This window comes from Pinus tabuliformis, chromosome Q, assembly GCF_031772625.1.
Source record: "Pinus tabuliformis cultivar Carrire ecotype Pingquan chromosome Q, CPIR1, whole genome shotgun sequence".
Classification (NCBI taxonomy): domain Eukaryota; kingdom Viridiplantae; phylum Streptophyta; class Pinopsida; order Pinales; family Pinaceae; genus Pinus; species Pinus tabuliformis.
In genome coordinates, this window is record NC_142296.1 from 375961760 (window position 1) to 375988644 (window position 26885).

Genomic DNA, 26885 nt, shown 5'->3' on the forward strand with positions numbered 1-26885 from the left:
ACTCAAGCTACACTGGCCCTCTCTGAACACATTCACGGATTGCAGTAAATCATTGTAGGCCTCAACTGTTTACCAAATAAGCCCGCCAACATCTTGCAAAGCCAAATGGCCTCACAACTAGCCTGACTAGTTGCCATATACTCTGCCTCAGCAAAAACTAGTGCTATTGACTTTTGTTTTTGGCTAAACCGACTTTTGTTTTTGGCTAAACCATGACACAATTGTCGAACCCAACTTGAAACAATACCCGAAAGTGCTTTTCCTGTCACCAACACATCCTACCCAATTTGAGTTTGTGTAGCCAATCAGTCTGACCCGATCCCCCTAAACATAGTCTAGAACATAATGCATTGTCCCTTGCAAATACCGAAGCCCATGTTTTGCAGCCACCTAATGCACTTTCCTAGGTGCCACCATAAATTGACTGAGAGGGTTGATTGTGAAAAAGATATTTGGTTTAGTGTTGACAAGATACATCAATGAGCCTATCAACTAACATTACATCGTGGGATCAAACAACTCAAACTCAGAAGCGTGAAGCTTCTTCCAATTAGTAATCATAGGCATGGACATGGACATGTTGTTGCACAAGCTAGTAGGCCTTGTAAAGAGGCAAAAGCTAGAGGACACAACAATACTTGGGACAGACGCCCACTGTCACCACAACCTAAGTCCCCTACTCTTCTCAAAATTTCACCAACGGGAGGAGTCTCAGTGGTACTTATGACAGATGTATATCTATGGCAAGTTTGAAGTGAGGGAAGGTGGCTCATTCAATGGAAGAGTTCAACAAAAGTATAAGCTTTGGGAGAAGCTAGGAAGACCTTCCACGAAAAACCCCTTTGAAGGATGGCTACCCGGTGGCCTAGGGTTGAGAATTCCACCAAAAACTTGAGGATCCCTAGAGGAGACCTAAGGAAGAACCTTATCCAAGTGAAATTCAAAGTGCCTCCCTAGAAAGGATTTCACACCAAGCCCTAGGGGGGCCTCCCTATCCTTAAAGGGACGAAAAATAGAGGTGAAAAGAAATATATTTTCAAGTTACAAGTGATCACCAAGGATTCAAGACTAGTGCCTGGCCATTGGGAGGTTAGGAGTCATGAAAGATTTCAATATAGACACCTCACTCTTCAAGGAGACCTAAAGGAAGTAGATTCGCTACCCTAAATGGAAGTAAATTCACTACACCTTTAGATATTTATATTAAGATATTTATACTTCAATGACACTTGTTAATGGAGTTTCAAGGATGCAAATGCAATAAATCCCCTAGGAACATTCATTCATTCACTATCTATGAGTAATACATGCAAAATTTCCCAATAGTTACAATTTTTAGACAATATTTCATTAATTAGGGCACATTAATAACCATGAGAAAATATTCCATGCATTAGACATTACAAAATTCAGAAATTTATCATCAAATAACACTTACAACTCACAAGATAGTGAAGAACATATCTATCCATAACGATGTCGTAAAAAATTTCTCATTTCCCACCCCGGTTTTCAGTTTCACCTTATTTCTCCAAAATAGTTAAATGCTCTTTCCCATATCCATACATTCAACAACTGGAAAATAAATTTTGTTGAAAACACAAATTCTGGAAATTTTATAGAATGCTGGAAAATGCAGAAATAAATATCAGCACATACAAACAGCCATTCAACACATTTAAACACAGTGATTTTTGGTCAAGGTGACCCTAGAAAAACCCCTACAACTCTTGAGGAAAACCAGTTCGAAAGCTTCTTTTATTTCTAGAAAATGCTTTTTACAGTAAGAGAAATATTCAGCAAAAATCAGCAAGCAAACTTTTACAACTTATCTCAGCCTTGCTGAAACTCAGCCTTGCTGAAACTTTGCCTTGCTGAAACTTCGCTGTACAGACTTGCTGAAACTCAGCCTTGCTAAAACTCCGCCCTGCTGAAACTCCGCTGTACAGACTTGCTGAAACTCAGCCTTGCTGAAACTCCGCCTTGCTGAAACTCGTTGTACAAACTTGCTAAAACTCAGCCTTGCTGAAACTCTAACTCCTCACTGTCCAGAAATCTCCTTTGCTCTCTTGCTCTCCTTCTCTCAATCTGCTCATGAAAGAATGAATAACCATTTTCTCATTTTCCTCCCTTAATCTAACCCTAAGTGAATTTTGGGTAATCCCTAAATCCAATGGCTGAAATAGATTGAGATCTAGGGCTGAGATTAAATGTTCATTTAAATCTCACTTTCTATTTTTTAATTCACCCCACTTTAATAAATACCCACTTAGTCATTTATTTCCAAAGTCACTTTTCCTTTCTAATTTTACATTGACTTTATTAAAGTCACTTTAAAATTAGACTTTAGTAACTTTATCACTTAAAGTCACTTTTAAATTAGATTTGACTTTATAAAAATTATAAAGTCACTTTAGGAGAAAATTTAAATTCTTTTGGACAATTTTCCCTAGGCCAAAGATCAAAGCCTTAGGGAACCACCTGTCCTTTGGTACCAAATTTCAACACTCCCTCTTACCGAGGAAGGTGTTCCTCACCACACCCATCTTGTCTCTGAAGTAGTCATGCTTGCCCCGTGGTAAGGCTTTGGTAAGAATATCTGCAACCTGATCATCAGTGGGAACAACATCTTGCGAAGCCAGATGGCCTCACAACTAGCTAGACTGGCTGCCATATACTCTGCTTCCGCTAAACTCAATGCTACTGACTGCTGCTTCCGGCTGAACCATGACACTACTGCCGAACCCAACCCAAAACAGCACCCTGAAGTGCTCTTCCTATCAGAAGCACAACCTGCCCAATCAAAATCAGTATAACCTGCCAATCTCACTCCATCCCCCTGCCTGTAGTCCAGACCATAATCCACTGTCCCCTGCAAGTACCGCAAAATGTGTTTTGCAACCACCCAGTGAACCTTCCTAGGCTCACACATAAACTGACTCATCGTGTTGACTGCAAAACAAATATTTGGTCTAGTGTTGACCAAATACATCAAGGAACCAATCAGTTGCCTGTACAATGTGGGATCCACCAACTTGGAATTCGAACCATGAAGCTTCTTCCAATTGGTAATCATCGGTGTCGACATGGGTTTACAATCCTCCATGTGGAATCTGCCAAGGATGTCCACAATATACTTCCCCTGCCCCAGGAGGAAATGCCCCTCCTCCTGCCACACCTCCAAACCCAAAAAGTAATGCATCAAGCCGATGTCCTTCATCTCAAACTCTGCCGCAAGATCTCTCTTGCAGTGCTCTATGAGTCTTTCTGAACCTGTAATGACTAAGTCATCCACATACAGCACCAGAATGAGAGGCTCCTCACCTATCACAATAAAGTAAAGGTTCGAATCTGCCTCACTCTTTGTGAAACCCATCCCCTGCAAGTATGTATCTATCCTGGAGTACCAAGCTCTGGGAGCTTGCTTCAGGCCATAAAGGGCCTTCTTCAGTCTGCACACATGGGACTCCTTCCCATGCACCTCAAAGCCCTATGGTTGCTCAATGTACACCTCCTCCTGTATGAAGCCATTGAGAAATGCAGTCTTCACATCCATCTGGTGGATCTTCCAACCCATCTCTGCTGCTATGGATATGATGGAGCGGATTGAAGTATATCAAGCCATGGGAGCGAAGGTCTCCTCATAATCAACTCCCTCTACCTGGGAGAACCCTCTAGCCACAAATCTCGCTTTAAATTTCTCAATGCTGCCATCTGTAGCATGCTTTACCTTGTAAAGCCATCTGGAAGTAACCACGGATTTGCCCTCAGGCCTTGGCACCACCTTTCAAACATCATTCTTCATGATAGAAGAATACTCCTCCTGCATGGCCTCTCTCCAGACCTCCTGGCTAGCTGCCTCCTCATAGCTAGAAGGCTCAAAGTCAAGGATGCTGGTAACCATTGCCATATAGCTACAAAACCTCTCAGGTGGTCTACTCTCTTTGTCCGGCGTCTTAGGCTCAGCAACAGATGTGGCATCTCTCAAGGTGTTCTAAAGCCACTTGGGCTTCCTCTTCCCTAAGCGCACTTCTCCCATAGGAGAATGAAACTCCTCATCATCATCATCATCAGGAGCCTGAACTCCTGACTGTCTGTATGTTATCCTCCTGCCTGCACCTGAACTTGTAGAAGCTGAGGTACCGTGTGAACTGTCCATCAGTGGACTCCCTAGTGAATTGCTCTGTGAACTGCTCTGCATGCTGCCCGGAGCACCACCCCTTTGGCTCGGTGAGCCACTGCTCATTGATGGACTTGACATCCTCATAGATGTACCTCCAGATCCTCCTGATCCCTGCCCACTGGATCCCTGCGACTGACTCAACTGCTGCTGAGGGTCTGGCTGATCCAGATACTCTAACTCCCATGACCTCCTAAAGGCCCTGTCATCCTCGAACTTCACATCCCGCCTAACAACAACTTTCCTCTATGCAGGAATGTAGATCCAAAAGGCCTTTGAGGTCTCACTGTAGCCCACAAAGATACCATTCTCTGCGGTGGGCTCTAGTTTGGTCCTCTTCTCCTTGGGCATGTAGGAGTATGTAATGCATCCAAAGATATGAAGATGACCAATATCAGGCTTCTTCCCAGAAAAAGCCTCCTTCAGAGTCGTGTGCCCCAAGGCACGATGCGGACTCCTGTTCTGCAAATAAACAACTGTGTTGCAGGCCTCTGCCCACAAGAACAATGGAAACCCCTGATCATGTAACATGGCTTTGGCAGCCCCTACGATGGATTTGTTCTTCCTCTCCGCAACCCCGTTCTGCTGGGGGTTGTAAGGAACAGTGAACTCCCTCCTAATGCATGCCTCCGCACAATAGTCAACAAACTCTCCAAGGGTATATTCTCCCCCATTGTTCAACCTCAGGGACTTGATCTTCCGACCTGTCTGTGTCTCCACAAGAGCTCTAAACTCCTGAAATCGCTTGAAGACCTCACTCTTGGTCTTCAAGAAATAAATCCAGGTCCTCCTGGAGTGATCATCAATGAATAGAACATAGTACTCATATCCACTCAAGGAAACATGAGACATCCGACCGCTCACATCAGTATGAATCAAATCAAGTATCCCAGGGAAAAGGGGATTTGGCAAACTTGCCCATCACACATTCTCTGCAAGTATCAAAGTGATCAGTACTGAAATCTGGCACACCTGTAGTGATCTCCCACGATGTCCTCAAGGCTCCATGATACATATGCCCCATCCTGCGGTGCCAAATCTCACACAGCTCAGAACTGCTAGCTCTGCTGTCGGTACTACTACTCAATGCCAAAAAGGACTGGAATGCAAACTTGTACGCCTTTGCATGGCGTATACCTATCACTCTAGCTGACTCAGCTAGAGTGCCCCTGGGATACATCAACACCTGTCCTCCCCAGAATAGTACCTCATATCCTCTGTCCTCCAAAGTTGAGACAGATATGAGGTTCTTCCTCATCCCTGGCACATAAAGAACATCTGACACCTTCAAGGGAGGTTTGGACTCCCTCTAAAATGTCAGTGTCCCCACAACGACTGCTCTAACAACTCTGTCATCACCGAGTACTACCTCTATATCAGTGCCACTCTATGAAAGCTCTGAGAAGTACTCACGGACTCCTGTCATGTGACGTGAAGCCCCACTGTCCACATACCAGATACCCGAAGATGCTCCACTAAACGAGGGAAAAGCATGCTCCCTCTGAACCTATGTGGCAGGTAATCCTGCACCAGAGGACTCACATGCAGTGAACCCAAACTCCCGGTCAAAACAAACTGCAAAGTCCTCAACCTCTGTTGAAGCTGCCACGCTCTGGTTCTTCCCCTTCTTCTTCTTCTTCTCCGAACACACAACTGCATAGTGTCCCATCTTTTGACAATTCCAACACTTCACCTTGGACTAGTCCTTCTGTGTGTTACCCTGTTTACCTTTGCCTTTGCCCCCACCATTGCTTGTGGAACCCTGTTTCTTCCCTTTGTCTTTCTTGCCTCCTGCCGACAGTGCTACATCCTCATCCTGCTCAACTGGCTTGGCTGTCCCAAGTTGACCTTTCCTAATCTCTATCTGAATGCAATCATCCCAAAACCTCTCCCATGTGGGAAGAGTCTCACGTGCACAAACCCCATCAGCAAAGTTCATCCATGAACGGGGGAGGCTATTCACTGCAATCCGAACCAACTCAATGGGTGGAATGTCTTCTCCAACTGCTGCCAACTCATCTCTCACATCAGTAATCTTTGTGAGATATCCAGCTGCACTATCATTACCCATCTTAATAGTCTTCAGCTTTTCCTTCAGGACCATTTTCGGTTCTCATTGGTACTCTGGTAGAGATTGGACAATGTTGTCCACATCTCATGGGCATTTCTCTTTCCTCTCACATGAGGAATGCAATGGTCTTTGACTCGGTCTAGAATTAGTCTCTTACCCTTGTTGTTCTTTTTATTATACTCAGTCAACTGAGTGGCATCAGTAGGCACAACAACAGGGTTATGTGTGGTATGCACCATGATGTCCCAGACTTCTGCCTCCTCAAAGATACTCTGCATTCTCTCCTTCCAAACGTTGTAATTTGTATGCCCATCCAGCCTATCCTCCACCCTCAATCCCAATGACATTCTGTTGTCCTAAAACTAAAAAATAGCACTGTTGTTTGTGAAAAATCAGCTTGCTGGAATTTTCTGAGTGAAAAATCAACAAGCTGTAATTTTCTTCCTTGCTGTCCCAAACTGCACTTCAGCACTCAAGCTCTGACACCATGTAAAAAATTTCTCATTTCCCACCCCGGTTTTTAGTTTCACCTTATTTCTCTGAAATAATTAAATGCTCTTTCCCATATCCATACATTCAACAACTGGAAAATAAATTTTGCTAAAAACACAAATTCTGGAAATTTTACAGAATGCTGGAAAATGCATAAATAAATATCAGCACATACAAACAGCGATTCAACACATTTTAACACAGTGATTTTTGGTCAAGGTGACTCTGGAAAAACCCCCTACAACTCTTGGGGAAAACCAGTTCGAAACCTTGTTTTATTTCTGGAAAATGCTTTTTACAGTAAGATAAATATTCAACAAAAATCAGCAAGCAGACATTTACAACTTATCTCAGTCTTGTTGAAACTCTGCCTTGCTGAAACTCCGCTGTACAGACTTGCTGAAACTCAGCCTTGCTGAAACTCCGCCCTGCTGAAACTCCGCTGTACAGACTTGCTGAAACTCAGCCTTGCTGAAACTCCGCCCTGCTGAAACTCCGTTGTACAGACTTGCTGAAACTCAACCTTGCTGAAACTCCGCCCTGCTGAAACTTTGTTGTACGACTTGCTAAAACTCAACCTTGCTGAAACTCCGACTCCTCGCTGTCCAGAAATCTCCCTTACTCTCTTGCTCTCCTTCTCTCAATCTGCTCATGAAAGAATGAATGACCTTTTCCTCCCTTAATCTAACCCTAAGTGACTTTTGGGTAATCCCTAAATCCAATGGCTGAAATAGATTGAGATCTAGGGCTGAGATTAAATGCTCATTTAAATCTCACTTTCTATTTTTTAATTCACCCCACTTTAATAAAGACCCACTTAGTCATTTATTTCCAAAGTCACTTTTCCTTTCTAATTTTACATTGACTTTATTAAAGTCACTTTAAAATTAGACTTTAGTAACTTTATCACTTAAAGTCACTTTTAAATTAGATTTGAATTTATAAAAATTATAAAGTCACTTTAGGAGAAAAATTAAATTCTTTTGGACACTTTTCCCTAGGCCAAAGATCAAAGCCTTAGGGAACCACCTGTCATCCGGTACCAAATTTCAACAGATGCCATTTAGAAGCTCCAAAAAGATAGCAAAATTATCCAAACATCAAAATTCATCCAAAAATTCCCACAACACTCCACAAATTGCAAAAGTCTGAATTCTTCTTTTAGGCCGAAATCCAAGTGATGATGGTTTGAGGTGAGAATAGGTCTCACCTGTTTATACAAATCATAAAAGTTGAAATACAAAAGCCAAAGCCCCTACATGTGCCTAATATGCTAACTAACCCACCCATGGTTACAATGTGAAAATTCCTAGATCTAACAATCTTTGTAATCCTATTGCAACCAGCGGAATCTACTTCACCTAGATTGTAAATTATGTTACAAACTTATTTCAGATTTCTTCTTGAAATATTGAAGCAGATAATTGAAGAAGCCTACACCAAATTACAAATGATTCTGAAACATAGAAACTAAGCAAGGAAATACAAACACATAGGACACCGTTATTTTTGATCTAATGTCCCCAAAAAAACCCAATGCAGGAAAACCGGTGCAGCAACTCTGAGGGTTTTATTATTATGCAGGAGAAAATCAGAGTACAATTCTAGGATGCACAACAAGCAATCCAATACAAAGAGAATACTGGACAAAAGATTGGTGAAATGATCTCATCCTGTCACTGGGAGAATTAGTCACTGATCTTGCTGAATTTGAGGCTCTGCGTCACCCTCTGCGTGGTCACTGAGCAAAACTGCATCACTCTCGACAGTTTCTGTGTCACCCTTGTTGGGTATTACACTGCCCCTCTTCCAAATCTTTTGTTGGCTAAGAAAATTGATCTTCTGCCTCCCAGACTCACCCCCCGGCTCCCGGCAATTGAAATTCGACTTCCCTTAGCAAGAAACTCGATTTCCCCTCAAGGACTGCACTGCCTCTGCATCAGCACTGCGTGGACCAGCATCAATCGTTCTTTGGACGTCTTTCTGTCCTCCCTCTACCTCGTACTCTCCTGGAATTCCTTCTTTTAGATTCTCACTGCCCCTCTACTGCAAGAATTCACCTCAATCGATTTTTCCTTCTGAGAACTTCTCACTTCAGAAAATCGATTTCTTGATCTCTATTGGTGTATTTTCCAACTGACCCTCAATCCCCTTCTTATATTTTTCTATTGGACAACCAACAACATAGATTAACTCCTAATCAAAGGCTCAGATCACTTTGACTTGATCTTCATCTTTATCTAGAAGATTCACCCACAATTAGATTAATACCCATTAATATTTTAATTTTCCTAAGTTTAGACTTAGGAACCCCAATTAAAAATATTAATTATTCTAATATAATCGTCTCTGGGTGGAATTTCCAAAAATGGTTTATGGGTTCTTCAAAATGCATGTGCCCAAGCCTCCTTGCAAAATTTAAGGCCTAGAGCACATCCGATGCTACCCCAAATCAACACTTCCTCTTAGCGAGGAATGTACTCTAGCAAGTATATTGCTGCATACTACTCTAACTCTGAAGCGTCATCCTCTAAGCTGTTGATGTCTGACATGTTGTCCACCAACTACTACGTTGCTGCTACTACTGTACCGCTGCCTTTGACACTGCCACTACCAATGCTACATCTATACTACAGCTCCCTCTCAAATGTTGCATCTGTTATGTTGCTAGCACTGCCACTGCTAACACTGCATCTGTATTGCAACTCAGTTGCTGAGAGAAGCAACTGAAAACACCCAAAAACTAGACAAGTATCTAGTGGATACACCTCGGTGCTGAAATTCTAATTTTTGTTAGTCCCACGCTGTCTTCTGAAGCCATTGCGCTGCTGAAGTTGTGCACTGTGCCTCCATGCACTATTGCCTCTCTGCTCTGCGTTGCTCACATTATGGAACTACTAACTACTGCATTTGTCGAATCAACACTCCATGGCACCAACTGAAAACTCCTCCATCCCACTACCACTGATCATGGGCTCCCGTAGCAAGGTAATGATCCAAAAGGTGGGCTTCTCAAGGATGTTGCCCCATCTGTAACTCTATCGAATTACAATTCTAAATCAGCCGACCTCCCTCCTGGAGGTATCTTGGTTGTCATGGCGAACTCGTCTTGTTCAATCTTTGTGGTTGCAACCCTAGGATCATGCTTCTCATCTTTGTCCTTTTTTTTCAAAGGACACTGGGATGCATAGTGGCCCATCTCGCCACATCTGAAACACTTCACCTTGGAGACGTCCTTCTTTCATCTCTATTGCCCCTGCTGCCCCTTTGATGCAAGGGCTGCATTATCCTCCTCATCTACTTTGGGCTTCAACCCATTGCTACTGCTTCTGTCAAGTTTGACCTTGACCAAGTCTCTCCTCAGCTCTTCTTGTTTTAGAGCTACCCACATCTCATCCCAATTGGGCAATGCTGCTTTGCCCAGGATACTCTCGACAAAGACTTTCCATTCATTCAAGACAGAATTTAGAGCCTCACTAACTCTGAATCCTGAGGTGTATGCCCTACAGCCGACATCCCATCACGGGTCTCCTTCAGCTTCGTGAGGAATGGATTCGCACATTCTCCCTTCTGCATCTACGCAGATCTCAACTTCTTTCCAAATACAACTTCCTCTGCTTGAAAGATCCCTGATACAAAGTGGCCAAAGAATCCCACATCTCCTTAGCAATCCCTCTGCTAGCAACGTGACACACCGCGTGATCCTTGACTCCATCCAAGATCATCCTTTTGGCCTTCGCCATCTCAAGTCTGTACTTTTATCTAGTTGCGTCAACCTCTTAAGAGAAAAAGTTTAGAAGCCCTCTCTCAAAGATGAGGACAAGAGGGAGTCAATACTGGTGACAAATGACAATCAACCCAAAGAGTGGAGATGTTTACAACGGACTAAGAAAACTGATAATTATGGATTGGCTTGGGCACATTATATAAATCAATTCCCCTATTTGTGCCCCTATTGGACAGAGAAAAGGAAAAGGCCTCAAGGAAGGTCACACTCAACTAGGGACAAGGGGGATAGCCTCCCAGGTGAAGCACAGGAACAAGGGTACAATCAGGAGTGGTCAATCATCCATCTAGACCTGTGATTCATATTAGAATCCCCTTAACATTAAATGAAAGAACATGATTACAGAAATGGTTAATGTACCTTGTAATAGATGACCCACCTTCCTTCACGAAGTATGCTAGGTGAGGAATACAGCACTGACCAGACATGTGGAGAGCTCTGAGGCATAGCTATCTGTAAGTCATCCATAGGGCTGCTGGCTGGCAGATTGATCAAATAGGAGAGAAATTTTATCGTGCAACAGGTCTCATCAAAATGTAAATAGGCTATAGGAATAGCCAGCCTACTATCTGATTAACAGTTAATACAAATCTTTGTGTCTGTTAAGAAAGGGATAATAATCATTAGGAATGTCAAGATCTTATGAGTTACAGATAGAAAAGATCAACACAAAAGCTTCAACCTTCTGTGAAATAAATAGAACTGAAGTTAGGTGATCACTGATCACAAGGAAATTCTCAGTTGACTTGGTTAGAACTGCATTCTCACTTGTGCTTTGAAGACACCTGAGAGACTGATGGCTATTCAAAATTCCAAACTAGTCAACTTCCATGTAGTATGGAGTTTCAAAGAACCTACTATCAGAGGGATGGAATGATTTTATGATCTGCAGAAAGAAGGATAGATCTCTCTACTAATTCAACTATTTAGAAAAGCTTTGTGCACAACATATGACAGAACAGAAAAACAGTTCACATGTTTTATATTACCGAAGAATATTGATGTTGTTGGACATTACTATTGTAAGTGACACTTCACTTTATATATCAATCCAACTGTCACAAAATGTTTCTTGCCAAAAGTATTATTACATTATAGCAAAATTCAAAAATATGCATCAACCAAAACCTGACAAAACCAGAAATAATAAGCCTGCCTCAATTCTATTAAAATATAGGATTAAATTGCCTTTTAAGTGCACACCACTTGAGGCACAAGTTACTTTAGGAAAAATAGAGGAAGAGAAAAGACTTGAATCCAGTTACCTCCACTGCTAGCCTCGCCAGTGTGATCTTCTTCATCCTCGTGGGAAGGTTCTTTAAATGATATCCAAAGCCACAAAAGATATACAAACCATGCTGCTGCCATTACCCAGCCAGGCAGTGTATTTTCATTAAGAGTAATTCCAAAAAATGACTTCTTAATCTGGAGGATTCCAGCAAAAGCAGGTCCAGCAGCCATTCCTAGTGCACTGGCACTTACAAATGCAGCAGAGGCCTTTAAGCGTGTTTTCAATGGTACACAGTCGCTGATGTAGCGTCTGTTGACGGCTCTTGCAGAACCTAAACTGCAATGGGAAATTTTCTGTACATCAAAAAGGAATCAAAGCTTGCAACTTGTATGTACTTCAACAGTATTATAATATTGAAATGGTATACAAAATATAATTATCCAAAATAGGAAGAAATACTTCTCATTTTCATCTGACTAAAAACAACATGAATGTAAAAATTTCATTCCTGGTCTACAGCCTGGGGCTTCTTAATCTCGTGGGAACCATTCTGTGTGTCTAGAATCTCACCATTCTATGTTAACAGTAGATTTTCAAATACCTTTCATTATTTTCCATTTCATTCCCATCTATGCCATATACATGGAGGTAAGGCCTCGCAATTTCCATTAAAAGGTTAGCTGCTACACATTTAGTACAAAACCTTAAATTTAATTACAAGGTAATCATACTTCATCCATATACCGTGCAACTATTGGAAAATCTGAGTGAAAAGTGCCATATCATCAGAGTTTAATATGGTGAAACAAACTCCAAAACTGGGTATCAGTTGACTGAAAAGAGGGGAAAAAGAAAATCAGATGATTTAGACCTGTCCTACTGCAGGGAAAAGCCATCAGAAAAAATATGTTATCCCTACAATGATTAGCTCATTGTTATGTAGGAAATATGATGGGCAGTGTGAATAGTTTGTGCAGAAGTATTTCACCAATAGAAGGATAACAAATGATGAGTCAATTCTTGTTATGGTACAAGATCTCCCATCCCACCTAGCATGGGGAGAGCAACCATGAAGAATAAACGAGTCCCTAGAGATGCAATCTTATAACATTAAATGAAGTATCCATTTCCTCCTTGGGAATTGAACCAATAACCTAATTCCGAGAAGGCACGTCGAAAGTCCAAGCAACACAAGTGTGAAAAACAAAGATCCTGGACTGTAATAACTGAAACATGGTAAAAGGTATGTGAAAAGAGTACCAGTTCCTCTAGATCTAGATAATACCATCCAGATAATCAGAATGCATACAAGTTCAAATATGGAATTTAAATTGGGCAGTTTTGACAAAATATCTTGCAACAAGGTCTAGCATTTTCCTTGTGAGGCCTCTCACAAGGCCTGCTATATTTTGAGGCAACAGGGCTAACTTGGGACCTGTCACTTCCCCTTAGGAGTTGGAAACACCTAATAGGGTTACTCCATGTAGCAATCCCTAACATAAGGAGGAAAAACTTACACAAGACTTGGTCTAGTTAGATATTTGTATGTGATCTTTGTGTGAAGAATTAATTGTGCCCCTAAAATTAAGTATGGTCCACTATGATGCATCCATGGTTTTTGTTACCTAATGATTCTTGATTTTCACTTGAACTTGAGAAGGTTTTGTTAGGTTGTTCTCGTCACACTAGAAGATGGCTTCTTGAGGTGATTTCCTCACCTTCTCAGCAAAGTAACAGAGGTTGTAACATCCATTGAAAAGAGAGAGAGAGATTGACCTTGATGATGTAGCACTCTTATCCAAAGCGGAGCGTTGGGGTAATTGATGAACGAATATGATGCTTGACACCCCCAAGGGACCCCAGATGCTGAAATGATAAGCCCATGGAGCTTGGTGTTCGAGATACTAATGATGTGCCCAGAGGACCCAAGATGCCACCAGGTTGTCCTTAACAATGTTTGATAGGCATCACTTGTTCCAAAGCCTAGATGATGATGGTCATCCTTGAGATGACAAGGGAGGGTGTGTATATCACCTTGGAGCTCCAACACCAAAATTTTGGAGTGCCAGATCTCCCCTCTTATTCCTTTGAGGGTGACGTAGAGCACCATGGACATGATGTGTTGGCATGTAGTGACTTTGAAGGCTTGCACATGATCCTCGAGATGCATCTTGGAGTATGGAGAACTCATTAGCCTTTATCACAACATTAGGTGGCTTATTGAGCTCATTTGGAGAATGATGTCATGCTTTAGGAGAATTTCTTCCCATGCATGGGCTTCTATGGCACTTTTATTGTGCTTTTGAGCTATGAGATTGGCTTGTAACCTCTTTCTTGTGGAACACTTAAAGCAAACATGTCAATAGGGCTTTTTTAGTTGTGTTTGTGTAATAATGAGGGATTTAAGTCTCATATAAGTATGGACTCCTCCACTAATTCTTCTTCATCATCACACATGTAATTTGACTCTTCTCTAAGCTCTTTTTCACTACATTAGGAAAAATGTGAGATTTATGCATGCGACTTACTAAAGGATGTGAGTTTTGCTTGGAGACATTGTTATGGGATTGAAAAAAAAACTTTTGTGGAGGATTGTTGTAAGATTTTTGCCTATTATTGAGATTTTGCATGCTTTAATGTTCAAAGTAGGGTTTCAAATGTTCCATGACTAAATGCTCTATCATTGCTGAAATTTTGCTTTGTAATTGCATGTGAAATTGTCCTCTTTAAGACCTATAAGGAAACTCTATGTTGATTTGGGGTAGCATCGGATGTGCTCTAGTCACGAAATTTGGTGGAGAGGTTGGGGCACATGAGATCTCCAATACCTAGAAAGGGTTTCGGCAGATTCTAAATAGATCAGGAGATATTAAAATAATTAATATTTTTAGTGGAGTCCCTAAGTCTAAACATAGGGAAAATAAAATATTAATGTGTATTAATATGAATCTGTGTTAGAATGGTCCAAAAGACATGGATCAAGCCAGATCTAATCTTAGTCGTTGATTAGGGACTTAATCTAGAGCGGGATTTGCTAAGAAAGATAGAATCAGTTATTGGGAGAGCAGCTGAGGGGCATTGAGTACAGAGGAACAGAGAAGGCAGAGATTGTGCCGGGAGAGCAGCGCAGCAGCCAAGGAGGGTGATGCAGAGCCAACAAGGGCTCACGCAAGGCCACACAGAGGCAGCCAAGTGTTGTGCAGAGCACCAGAGGGGCCAACGTAGCTAACGCAAAGGCTCCCAGAGCTGACGCAGGCCAAGAAAGGCTGACGCAGGGCCAACGTGAGACAAAGAGGGGCTAATGCAGCCCAGATTAGGCAGATGTTGGGCTTGCAGGGCAGTTTTGTGCTGAGGAGCTGCCGGAAGGAGATTTCTCTCAAACTGTCAGGTATAGCTGCTAAGGAAATTCTCTATTGGGTAGGCCAGTTTCAGCACCTAGATTGTACTTTGATATTGCTTAATGAGAAAACCCTCAGATAGCTACACTGGTTTTCCCGCATTGGGTTTTTCCAGGGACATTGGTCCAAAAATAATGGTGTCATGTGGTGTGTTTGTTCTTGTTTCTTTTAGTTGTTGATCTGTAATATGTTGAGCATGCACTGGTGTTTATTTTTAGTATTTACTTTGTAAATAACTTGTTAAAGAAAAAAATAACAAGTAGGTACAAATAAATCAGAAAAAGTGCATGACGGGTTTCTAACTAAGGAAACTTAGAAACTTCAACATGGTATCAGAGTGTGATTGTAGATCATAGGAGGACTAAAAGGCATCAGCTGAGTGGAGCAATAGTAGCAAGAAATAATTGTCCCGAGGTGACAGAAGCTGTTTCCAGCAGCGCAAAAGCCAAGGAAGTGTGACACAGAGCCACGCAGAAGAAGTCGGGAATTGCGCAGAGCCTCAGAGAGGCCAGCGTTGCTGACGAGAGAGCCATAGGACTGACACAGGGCATCCCAGGTCTGACGCAGAGCGAGCGTGAGGTAGAGAGGGGCTGACGCAGTTCACAGAGAGACAGTTGCTGGGGTCTAGAAGGCTACAGGAATATTGCAGAGTGGAGCTGGTGAGGTACTGTAGTCAAAACAGTACCTGACAAAGCAAGGCCAGAGGAGTTGTTACCGAGGGTTTCTAGCTGAGGAACCTGGATCAGCAGTGCAGTTGCACAAGACAATCAGAGTAGGGGGCATCTTGATAAGCAGCAGAAGGATTTTCGGGAGGGAAATCAGGACTCAGAGGGAGTCCAGAAGAGAACTTCCAGACAGGAAGTAGAGACTCGGAGGAGTCGAACAGAGAACTTCCAAGAGGGAAGTAGAGGAGCGTCATGGCACTTCACGGGGTAAGAGACCAAGATATACTGGACGGAGCATCGAACTTTGCAGTCTAGAAGGCCAGAATCTTATCAGTGCTTGAAAAGAATCGTCTCAAGAACTTCGCCTTGAAGGTTATAGCTATCCTAGTCGACCCCAATGATAACGACAAGTACGAAGAGGCGATGGCGAGGGCCAAGTGCATTATCCTTGACGGGGTCAACGATCATGTGGTACCACATATAGCCGAGAAGGAAACTATGGTAGAGATGTGGGAGGCTCTCAAGAACCTGTACCAACATACTTCTGTGCAGAGAAGAATGTTGCTCGAGAACCAAATGAGGCCATATCAGATGAAGAAGGGTCAATCGATTGACACCTTCCTCAAAGGACTAAATGAGAACAGAGGTCAGTTAACTGCTATAGGAGCGACACCAGATCAGGAGCTTATGGTGAGGACAACCCTGAATGTTGTCTCAAAAGAGTGGGAAGTGTTTTTCCAGAGCATCCTGGGCAGAGGGACTCTCCTATCTTGGACCGAGATGTGGGCAGCTCTTCGCCAGGAAGAGATCAAACAGCAATCAAAGACAGGTAGCAACAGCAAAGGAATCAAGGTCAAGCAGGAGGAGGAGGATGTGACCCTAGCATCTGAGGGAAAGCAAGAGAAGCAGAAGAAGAAAGATCTCTCCAAGATCAAGTGCTTCCACTGTGGGGAGATGGGTCATTATGCGACCCAATGCCCAAGGAAGAAGAGTAAGGGAGAGTCTTCCGAGACTAAGGCAGCACCAGCACGGGTAGAGAAGGAAGTTTTGACAGACGATGACTGTGCCATGAATGCACACGCAGCACTTGAGAAGAAGTGGGGAGACTTCGAACTGTAGTCAGGCGGACTACAGGTAATGAGGGGCAGGATCCTCGAGGTACCCAGCCTCTTGGATTAGACCTTGCTATGGGAACCCCGACGAGGAGTAGCAAGACTGGCTAATGTGGGTAGAGACGGATGCGGATGGAGCGGCAGAGAGAGCTACAGTGCAGGAGTCCCGAGATAGCGCAGAGCTAGCAGGCTACAGCAGTGCGACAGGCACAGGAGTGTTGCACCAGTGCAAGAAGGCACAGAGAGGTGTGAAATTGTGCGAGATGCAGGGAGTTGTTGCAGCAGCGCAAAGGTCAGAGGGAGCACTTGTTAGCGGCACAGAGAGCTTCAGCATCAGTGGGTGTTTCTAGCCCAACAGGGAGGTCAGTTGGGAGATTAGTTACTTACTTCTCAGTAACTGAGTTGCAGTGCAGCAGTGGGCGGCATGATGACAAGAGGTGCAGTGCGGATGCAGTGCTGGGAGAAAGGACCAACAACAGCATGGATGCAAAGGGAGTGTCATACATATGCAGCAGTGGCAGTGGCAGAACCATGGGCAGTAGTACAAGAGGCAACAATGTAGAGGATGGTGGGTAGGAAGGCCTAGCATCAGCACAAGTACCGATGTCGGATGATCAAGGTGATACTTAATGAGGAGTATTGTTAGAGCACAGTCCTCGCTAAGAGGGAATGTTGATTTGGGGTAGCATCGGATGTGCTCTAGCCACGAAATTTGGTGGAAAGGTTGGGGCACATGAAATCTCCAATACCCAGAAAGGGTTTCAGCAGATTCTAAACAGATCAAGAGATATTAAAATAATTAATATTTTTAATGGAGTCCCTAAGTCTAAACTTAGGGAAAATAAAATATTAATGTGTATTAATATGAATCTGTGTTAGAATGGTCCAAAAGACATGGATCAAGCCAGATCTAATCTTAGTCGTTGATTAGGGACTTAATCTCGGCCGTTGAGATGTCAACAGGAAAAGTATAAGAGGCTTGAGGGTCACTTGGAGATCACACCAGATGATCAGTCATTTTATTCTCTAGAGCAAGGTTTGCTAAGAGAGATAGAATCGGTGATCGGGAGAGCAGCTGAGGGGCATTGAGTACAGAGGAACAGAGAAGGTAGAGATTGTGCCGACAGAGCAGCGCAACAACCAAGGAGGGTGACGCAGAGCCAGCAAGGGCTCACGCAGGGCCACGCAGAGGCAACCAAGTGCTGCGCAAAGCACTGGAGGGGCCAGCGTAGCTGACGCAAAGGCTCCCAGAGTTGATGCAGGGCCTCCTGGGGCTGACGTGAGCCAAGAAAGGCTGACGCAGGGCCAGCGTGAGACAAAGAGGGGTTGACGCAGTCCAGATTGGGCAGACATTGGGGTTGCAAAGCAGTTTTGTGCTAAGGAGCTGCCAGAAGGATTTTCCAGGGTTTCAGCCAAGAGATTTCTCTCAAACTATGAGGTATAGCTGCTAAGGAAATTCTCTGTTGGGTAGGCCAGTTTCGGCACCCAGATTATACTCTGATATCGCTTAATAAGAAAACCCTCAGATAGTTGCACCGGTTTTCCTGCATTGGATTTTTCCGGGGACATTGGTCCAAAAATAATGGTGTCATGTGGTGTGTTTGTTCTTGTTTCTTTTAGTTGCTAATATGTAATATGTTGAGCATGCACTAGTGTTTATTTTCAGTATTTACCTTGTAAATAACTTGTTAAATAAAAAAATAACAAGTAGGTACGAATAAATCAGAAAAAGTGCATGAAGGGTTTCTAACTAAGGAAACTTAGAAACTTCCACACTCTATATGTGGAGACCTTATACTTAATTTCTCCCCTCACAACAACAATAGCTAGGGTTTTAGAAGTGGATGTGTTGCCTCCTTACTCCTTTAAGATCCTTCCTTGGAAATTTGTGCCATAAAGACTCCATTAACCCTTGTAGGATAAGGTGTTGGTCCAAGAGTGTGTTAATCACCTTAAAGCCTAATAAAAATCCTTCTTAGTTTCTCTCTTCTAGTTGGCTTGGGCAGCCACTAGGGTATAGGTCTAATTATGTATGAAACTTGTTTTATTGCATGTGGGTGGCTCGTTATGTAGGGTTAATCTCTATAAATCATATATAAGCAAAATTTAGCATAGTGTGTCATCCTTTATTCTTGTTGTTTATGCAATTCTAACAGCCTCAAAACAATTTACCCTAGTTAAATCCTAGTCTCTATTCAAAGGCCTTGCTCCATTCTTGTTGAATATCATTTTAAGGTCTTTTCTTAGGCTGCTATATGACATTGTATGCCATATATTGGAAGATCATTCAAAACAAAACTTATAGCAGCCCATTTAGTGGTATAACTTTAGAGTACTTGGACCATACTATTGAAAACCTAGGTCATCTATAGCCCTGCCAAGACCTCTATCCTTCTTTAGACCTTCAAAAACTTATCAACTTGAGCCCTAGTATTAGAATACTCTTATTGGTGATTTAAGGAAGCTTCCCTTGTTTAAATCCGACTAAAAAGCAAGAGGAAGGTTGTTGAGGTGATAGTGGCAACATTTTTTCATTGTTACCATAAGGTCAAGTCCCTCACTCGGTGAGGCTTTGCACTGGGCTTACTACATTTTGCAGTGAAAGGGCCACTTCAACCTCACCATATGAGGACTACTATTTTAGCCTCATATTGCCTTCACTTAACCATCATATATTTGGTTTGTTGTAGCTAGGTATTCATGAATACTGATCATCAATCAAGCCATAGTCAATTTCCCCCTACTGCACTCTAGAACTCGGCCTAGATCGTACAGTGGACCCCCTTAGCATCAAGCACTCTCTAAACAACATTATTAGGCTTTTCATTGATGCATTAACAATTATTGATAAGCCAAGGATGTCTCCTCTCCCTCCTCTTACTCTACTTTTATTTCCACTTATGACATTGATGTTGAACTAGGGTCTCGTGCCCCTTGTATTTCCACTTATGACATTGATGTTGAACTAGGGTCTCATGCCCCTTAGTGTTTTCCTAGCTCTTGTTCTTTTCACACTTTGTTGTCATTTATATCTCTTGTAGTTAGACACATTTTAGTACTATGAAAGTTCTAGATACTCCCAATATTTAGTGGACATTGACTGTAGTCTCTAGTCTCATTGACCTATTGTTGTCATTCATGAATTTTAATAAAATTATTTTTTATATTACTATATCTACAAAAAACTAATTTTCTTAGGTCAATGCTTGCTTGTGGACCAACATCCTTCCTTGTAAATGGTTTCTTCAAATGCAGCTATATGCTTATATATGCAACCATTAGGAAAATTACTAGGTTCTACTTCTAACCAATGTTGCTGACATCAACATCAGGATCAATGTTACTTGGGAGAGGAAGCGAAAGCAGGGAGCGGGAGCGACATTTTTAGAAGCTCCCGATTTGGGAGCGAATCCCGGAGCGATTTTTTAAAAATATATATATTTTTTATATTTTTTAATTTTTGATACATATATGTCAACAAAAACATGTAGAATGATGAATTAGATATAAAAAACATAAAAAAACATAGATTGATCATTGAACCATATCACATCAATCATCTAGAAGTTATAATCTTCATCAACCATGTCCACAAGTTAGTAAAATACATATTACAACTGCAACATATTGAGTCTCGTGAATCATGATTCATCAAATTCAATATTAAAGTTTCAACTTCAAGCTTACAAAATTGAAAATTCTATCTATAACATTTATCATTATTGATCACCAAAGTTGTACTTGTAAGCTAACTTTAACCATTACAAGAAATAATATCTTAGATATTTCTAAGTCCTAACTTCTAACTGTTAACATGAAATGAAATGTTATAAAATGAAACATGAATAATGAAATGAAACATGAATAATGAAATGAAATGAAACAACTTTAGTCTTTCACGAAGCATCATATTCATAATTCACAATCATTACCAATGAGTTATAATTGCCAACTTCAAACTTCAAATTTTCATTGTCACAGTCATATATTGTTTACAAAAAATATCATTATGATATGAAAGAGTTAAGAGTCAAGAGTCAAGGACTCAAGACTCAACAGTTATGAAAACTTATAGAAACTAGAAAAGACAAGTAAACTGTAAATCTACATGTGGCCCTTGCCACGAGAGTCTCCACAAGTATAAGTAGGTCGTGGTGGTCTTCTAGGAGTCTCCCGCACAGACTGACGACCAGAACTAGAAGGCACATGCCCTCCACATGAGGGTGTAGATGGAGGTGGCGACAGCAAAGGAACAAGACTCGGAACTCGAGCACTGCTACTGGATGGTGGAGGTGGAGGTGGCATGGCTGCTGCAGCTACTTCATCTTCATCCCTTATAAGCTCCTCTTCCAGTTCTTCAAGATGTACAGTGCCATACTCCAAATTGTCATCCTCTGGGTGATTGTCCCAAATTTTATATGTGGGATCCTCATAAGCTCGATCACAGTAATGACTCAACAACCTCAAGTTGTAGTGCACATAAACCAAGCTTTCTGCTCGGTTTTCATTGAGTCTGTTTCTTTTCACATTATGTATGTAGCTGTAAGTGCTCCAACACCTCTCTGCAGAAGAATTATTTACAACCTGTGAAAGAACTTTTTTTGCCAATTTTGGAAAAAGTCCCTGGCCGCCATATGTTTCCCACCATGTGAGAGAATCAAATCTATCTCTGCTTTCCATTGCATGGAAGTTACCAAACAAACCAGTGCCACTGATGTATTTGCCTATTTCAAGGCGCACAACTGCACATTCCTCCCTGTCAGGTATCAAATTTTCTAATGCTTGCAAATATCCACTAGTTACCTCTCCATCTAAATGGGGTTTGGTCCTAATCCCACCCCCTGGTGCAGGTTGGCCCAACCAAGATGTAGAGTAGTATTTTGGCGTAAGGATATACGCCAAGAAATGTAGTGGAAGATTAAGTCTATTCCACCATTCACACACACAATTGTGAATCAGTTTGTACAAGTCGGGATCTCTGTTATGAACAATATCTTTTATTTGCCCCAACATGGTATCCATCTGCTCATATACCTCACCAATCACTGGTTTGTCTGTATCTGCAGATCGAATCATGTGATAAATGGGCTTGGTGAAATCTAATACTTGCCTCACACTTGTCCAAAACTGACCATCAAGAGCGGCCTCGTCCACCAGTTCAAACCTCGCCTGTCAGCTGCATTTGTAGCCCTTTCCTTTAATGCCTGCCAATGTGGACTTGATACCATGCTAGCCAATGACTCTCTTACCTTCAAAAGGCACCTGAAGGTGAGGTAATAGCTACCAAATCTGGTCTTCGCAATCTTCAACAACTCCAATCTCGAGTGACTGCGGAAAAGGCCATGGGTATTGCTATGATTTGTAATAAATTTTATCATTTGTTTGCCTTTCTTGTACAAATCACCAATCCATTTGTATTGTGCATTTTTGTTCTTGACAACATCATGCATCAGAGGTTCAATGTGTGAACCAAACATCCAGACCAAAATATGTTGGGGTATTTATCCTCAATAATTGCTCCCACTGCCTTACAATTAGGAGCATTATCAGTGATGACTTGGATGACATTGTATGACCCAATACGGTCAATTGTTTCAAGTAATGCTTCTGCAATGTTGATGGTGGTCCTGAACTTGTCTGAATAATCATGTGTAGTTAGAAAGATGGCACCACTAACAAACACAACAAGAACACTTATCAAGGCTTGCCTTTTACATTTGTCCATCCATCAGATACAATGGACACCCCATGGTCAGTCCAAGAACTTGTCATTCTATTCAAAGAATGTGATATTTTTGCTTTTTCATGATCAAGTCCAACGGTTCTTGCCTTGTCATACCCAGGGCTCTTGTATCCTTTAGGGGCATCATTTATGGCAGAAACCATTTCGTGCCAATAAGGTGAGCGAAGAACATTGAATGGTATCCCACATGCATAGAGAAACCTGTAAACCTTTGAATCCACATCATTCCTACACCCTTCATCAAGGAAATCTGATATGGTTCTACGCCTTAAAGCTGATGACCCTGTGCCTCCATATCCACTGCCTTGGGAGGATGCTAAAGGAGTTCTTTGTGCTTGTGATTGTGAGCTTGGTTCAAAGAAACCCCTTGATTTTTTTGATTTGTATTGGGCTTCCTCCTCTTCCCTTATGTATTTGGCTCTATCCGCTGCTGACACCGCTGGACAAGTTTTGATTCCTATTTGTTTGTCTCCATCCCATGGCCTTTTCCCGCAGAGGTGTTTTCTGGCACGGGTGTATGAACCTGTGTAATCATTGTTGCAATGGGGGCAATGAAATTTAGTGTTTTCACCCCCTCTCCCTACTTCAGGCCTGTTAACATATTTCCACAATGGGGTTTGGTCTTGTTTAGTTTTTTGAGAGTCATGTTCACCCTCCTCCAACTCCTCCTCATCGAGGTTTTCATCAAATCCACTTTCTCCAGCTTCTTCAACCCCCTCTTCATTTTGGCCCCTCTGTTTCCTACTCTCCAGCACCATAATAACCATAAAAGGGACCAAGAAGAGGAAAATGCCAAGAAATATAGCCAGGTCCATGATGTTTGATATTTGTAGGCTTTTGAATCTGCAAATTAATTTAATTTATTTAGATTAATTAATTTAATTTAGATTCATGAATTTTTAACTAAATAAAGTTAATAAACTAACTAAACAAACTAAATTACTACCTAACTAAATTAAACTAACTAAACTAACTAAATTACTAAGTTACTAACCTCTTTGCAGGCTTGCTCCTTGCTCCTCGCTTCTCCTCACTCCTTTGCTCTTGCTCTCCAGCTTCTACTCAACTCATTCAAGTGATAATGAAATTTTTTTGCCTCATTGTGTTTTTAAAACATAATTTTTTTTAAATTGATTTTTTTTCCTGTCGGCGATTTTTTTTCCGCCCGGATCGCTCCCGGCGTAGGTCGAATCGCTCGAGTAGGTCGACGGAAACGGTCGAGTTGGTCCGTTCCATTGCCCTCCGGAGTGACTCGGTACAAAAAACGGCTCGGTTGGCAGAGTCAGTCATGAATCGGCTGAGTCATTGAATGACTCGACCGAGTCATGGCTGACTCGGCCAACTCGGCCGTTTCCTGTACTGACTCGGCCGAGTCACAAACAGCGGCCCGTAACCCACTAAGACAGCGATTTAACATTATTTTAATGAAATTTTAAGGGGTTTGCTGATTGGTTTGGACTTCAAGGTGTTTTATGAATTAGCTAAATGTTATTTGGGGTCCATTCCCCCTCCCAAATCCTATTTAACACACTCAAATGCTCTCTACTATTGATATGCTATTCAAATTTCATGGTAATGTTAAATTCTTAAAGTAAAAGTGACATTCTCCTTAATCTTCATTTTCATCCTTTTACTTAAATTTTTAACATTACCATGAAATGACCCAGGATGTTTGAGAGTGGTTTCGGCCTCATTGGATTTCATATGGAGAAAGTAAAATTTTAGATTTCATTCAAAATCCAACAGACTTATCAGTTCTTCAGGATTTCAAGATTGGAGGATTGCAATGTTTCCATTGAATTTTGTCATGTATTAGGGTATGGAATTCATATTTAATCAAGAGCACCAATCCCTCTATGTACCTTGATGTTAGTGACATTGGTTGTCGAACTCCTCTGGGATTCGCTCCCAAACCAGGAGCTTCTGAAAATGTCGCTCCCGCTCCCGTTTTCGCTCCTGCTCCCAAGTAACACAAAGAAGAGAAACCGTTTGGATAAAAAATGGTTAAATGATCTAGTTTATGTCCAATACAACCTCCGGCTCAGACGAAACCATTTGCTGAACAAAAGACCTGATTCAGATCCCATTTTGTTGGAAGACATTGATCCAACATCAGATTGGGTAGTGGAGAGTCGTCCAGTAGAGTTTGATCCTGATGAGGATCTTGATTTAGATTTAGATATCGAGACATCAGTTGAACTTGAACATGATGTTCAGTTGAATGCAGATCCCAATCCACTAGCCTCAGTCTCACAGCCAGCAAGGACTCCAATTGTAGGTGCTTCCTCTGCTCAGCCACGACAGAAGCGTAGCCGCATATCTACTCTATCTCAGCTTGCATCTGCTGTAGTTACACAGCCTGCTAGTGGTACCACTTCTACAGCTGCAGTTGGAGATGATGATGAGGAGGAGGAGCCATGGGGCCCCCTGTCTGACTCTGATGATGATCCAGAGATTGATCGACATGATCTTGGCTCCTCTGGCAGTAGCTACTAGCTAGTAGTTGTAGTACTAGTACTGGAGTCTGGTCACAGTTTACTTTTGTTGTAGAGGCCATTTCTAGCCTCCTTGGTTATGTGTTTTTTGTCTTGAGTCTTTGATCATGTATGACAGTTGACTATGTATTGCCATTCGGTACAATTTTGATATAATGGATTGGTTCATGAGCCTACTTTGCTCATATGTTGTCTTCCATCTATATTATAATGCTGTGTGTTTGAAAACATGAATGAAAATCTTTAAAATTATGTTTAAAATCTTTAAAATTATGTTTTTTTATAAAAAAAAAAAAATATTTAATGTATTTTTTACAACGACCAAGTCATTGAAATCGAGCCGGCCGAATCATTACTGTTTCGGAGTCGGAGTCGGAGTCGATCCTCGGCCGAGTCGGAGTCGGAGTTTTAAAACTATGGGAGCGATCGCTCCCAAGCTGTAATTTTCGCTTCGAGAGCGACGGGAGTGATGCTCCCAATATCGCTCCCAATTTTGGGAGGGAGCGCAAATTTTTTTATTGGGAGCACGCTCTCGACCCACTCCCGAGCCGCTCCCGCCTGGAGCACGGATTGGGAGTGGGTTCAAAGGGGGGGAGCGCTCCCCCGCAACTCTGATCGGGATAAAATCGGCAAGTGTTTGAAAAAGTAAAAAATCGTAAAAAACAGGAAAATATTGGTAAAATCCAGCAAATATCAGCAAAATTATTGGAAAAGAGTTAACACACACAAAAACTAGAAAAAAACAACATAAATCACCCTTGTCCATGGCCCAATGATTTGTTGTGCGATTTCTTCATGATATTCAGAATAAAATCATGATTTTTTTAGCATTGAAAAAATTGGCTGTAAAAAAATGGCTGATTTTTCCAGCCAATTTTTTTGGCTGGGCTCAAAAGTTATGACATTGCGATGTTTTTGCGATTTTATCGCAATGTTTGCAACATTGGTTCCAACAATATATTAAGATATATTACCCAAATATAACATATTCTTGCCATATGGATAAATTTGCTTTATAACTAAGTACTGCACATAGAAGGAGCAATAATGCAAAGAATCTGTTTTTTAAGACCGAGGTTTGGAAAAATAAAACAGTATCACAGATAAAGAGTTCTAGAGAAGCCAAAGAGAACTAAGTACAGATTTGTTATATAGGTGCAGAATGACGAATCACTTACCCACAAAGAATACGACCAATCAGCAGGATAGATAATGAATCCAGATCATAAGCCATTGCATACATTATATTACCAAGGAAGAGAACAATGCTGCTAAAAACAAGTGGCCTGAAATATGACTTGTTTGACCATGCACTGAAATAAACTGAAGAAACCAGTTGTGCAACAGCCATTGACCCAATTATTACTCCGCAGAGTGTTGCTGCAGCTCCTAGGCTCATTGAATATTTGTCTGCTGTTGGAACAATTATGTACGTGTTGACCATATAAAGGAAAGTATTCACTAAGTTCAATACAAGAGAAACAAAATGATATCGCTGATCCTGAATATACTCTTCGGAAGGCCTTGGTAATTCCTCTTCAATAATAAGTGCATGTTGCCCAAGAAATCGTAGAAAATTTGTTGAGTTTGTAAGACGCTCTACTGCATCTTTTATTTCATCAATCACTGGATCCTGTCAAAACAACAGTGCAGTGTAACCTACAGTTGAAATTTATGAATATTTCCCTTTTACTAGAATCTAAGCTATAGA

At 41.7% G+C, this 26885-nt stretch overlaps 1 protein-coding gene across 9 annotated transcripts in view; it reads right to left on the reverse strand.

The window, feature by feature from the left end:
• Window positions 1-26885, reverse strand: part of LOC149219736 (SPX domain-containing membrane protein At4g22990-like) — a 137800-nt gene that overhangs the window by 38651 nt on the left and 72264 nt on the right. For all 9 annotated transcript variants that reach the window (XR_016249253.1, XM_089384479.1, XM_089384475.1 and 6 more), the window contains 2 exons: window positions 26353-26807; window positions 11796-12097 (listed from right to left, as the gene is read on the reverse strand). Coding sequence is in view for 8 of the 9 variants with exons in the window: in XM_089384479.1 (XP_089240605.1) it covers window positions 11796-12097; window positions 26353-26807 (757 nt within the window). In the remaining variant the exon portion in view is untranslated. The remainder of the gene's footprint in view (window positions 1-11795; window positions 12098-26352; window positions 26808-26885) is intronic.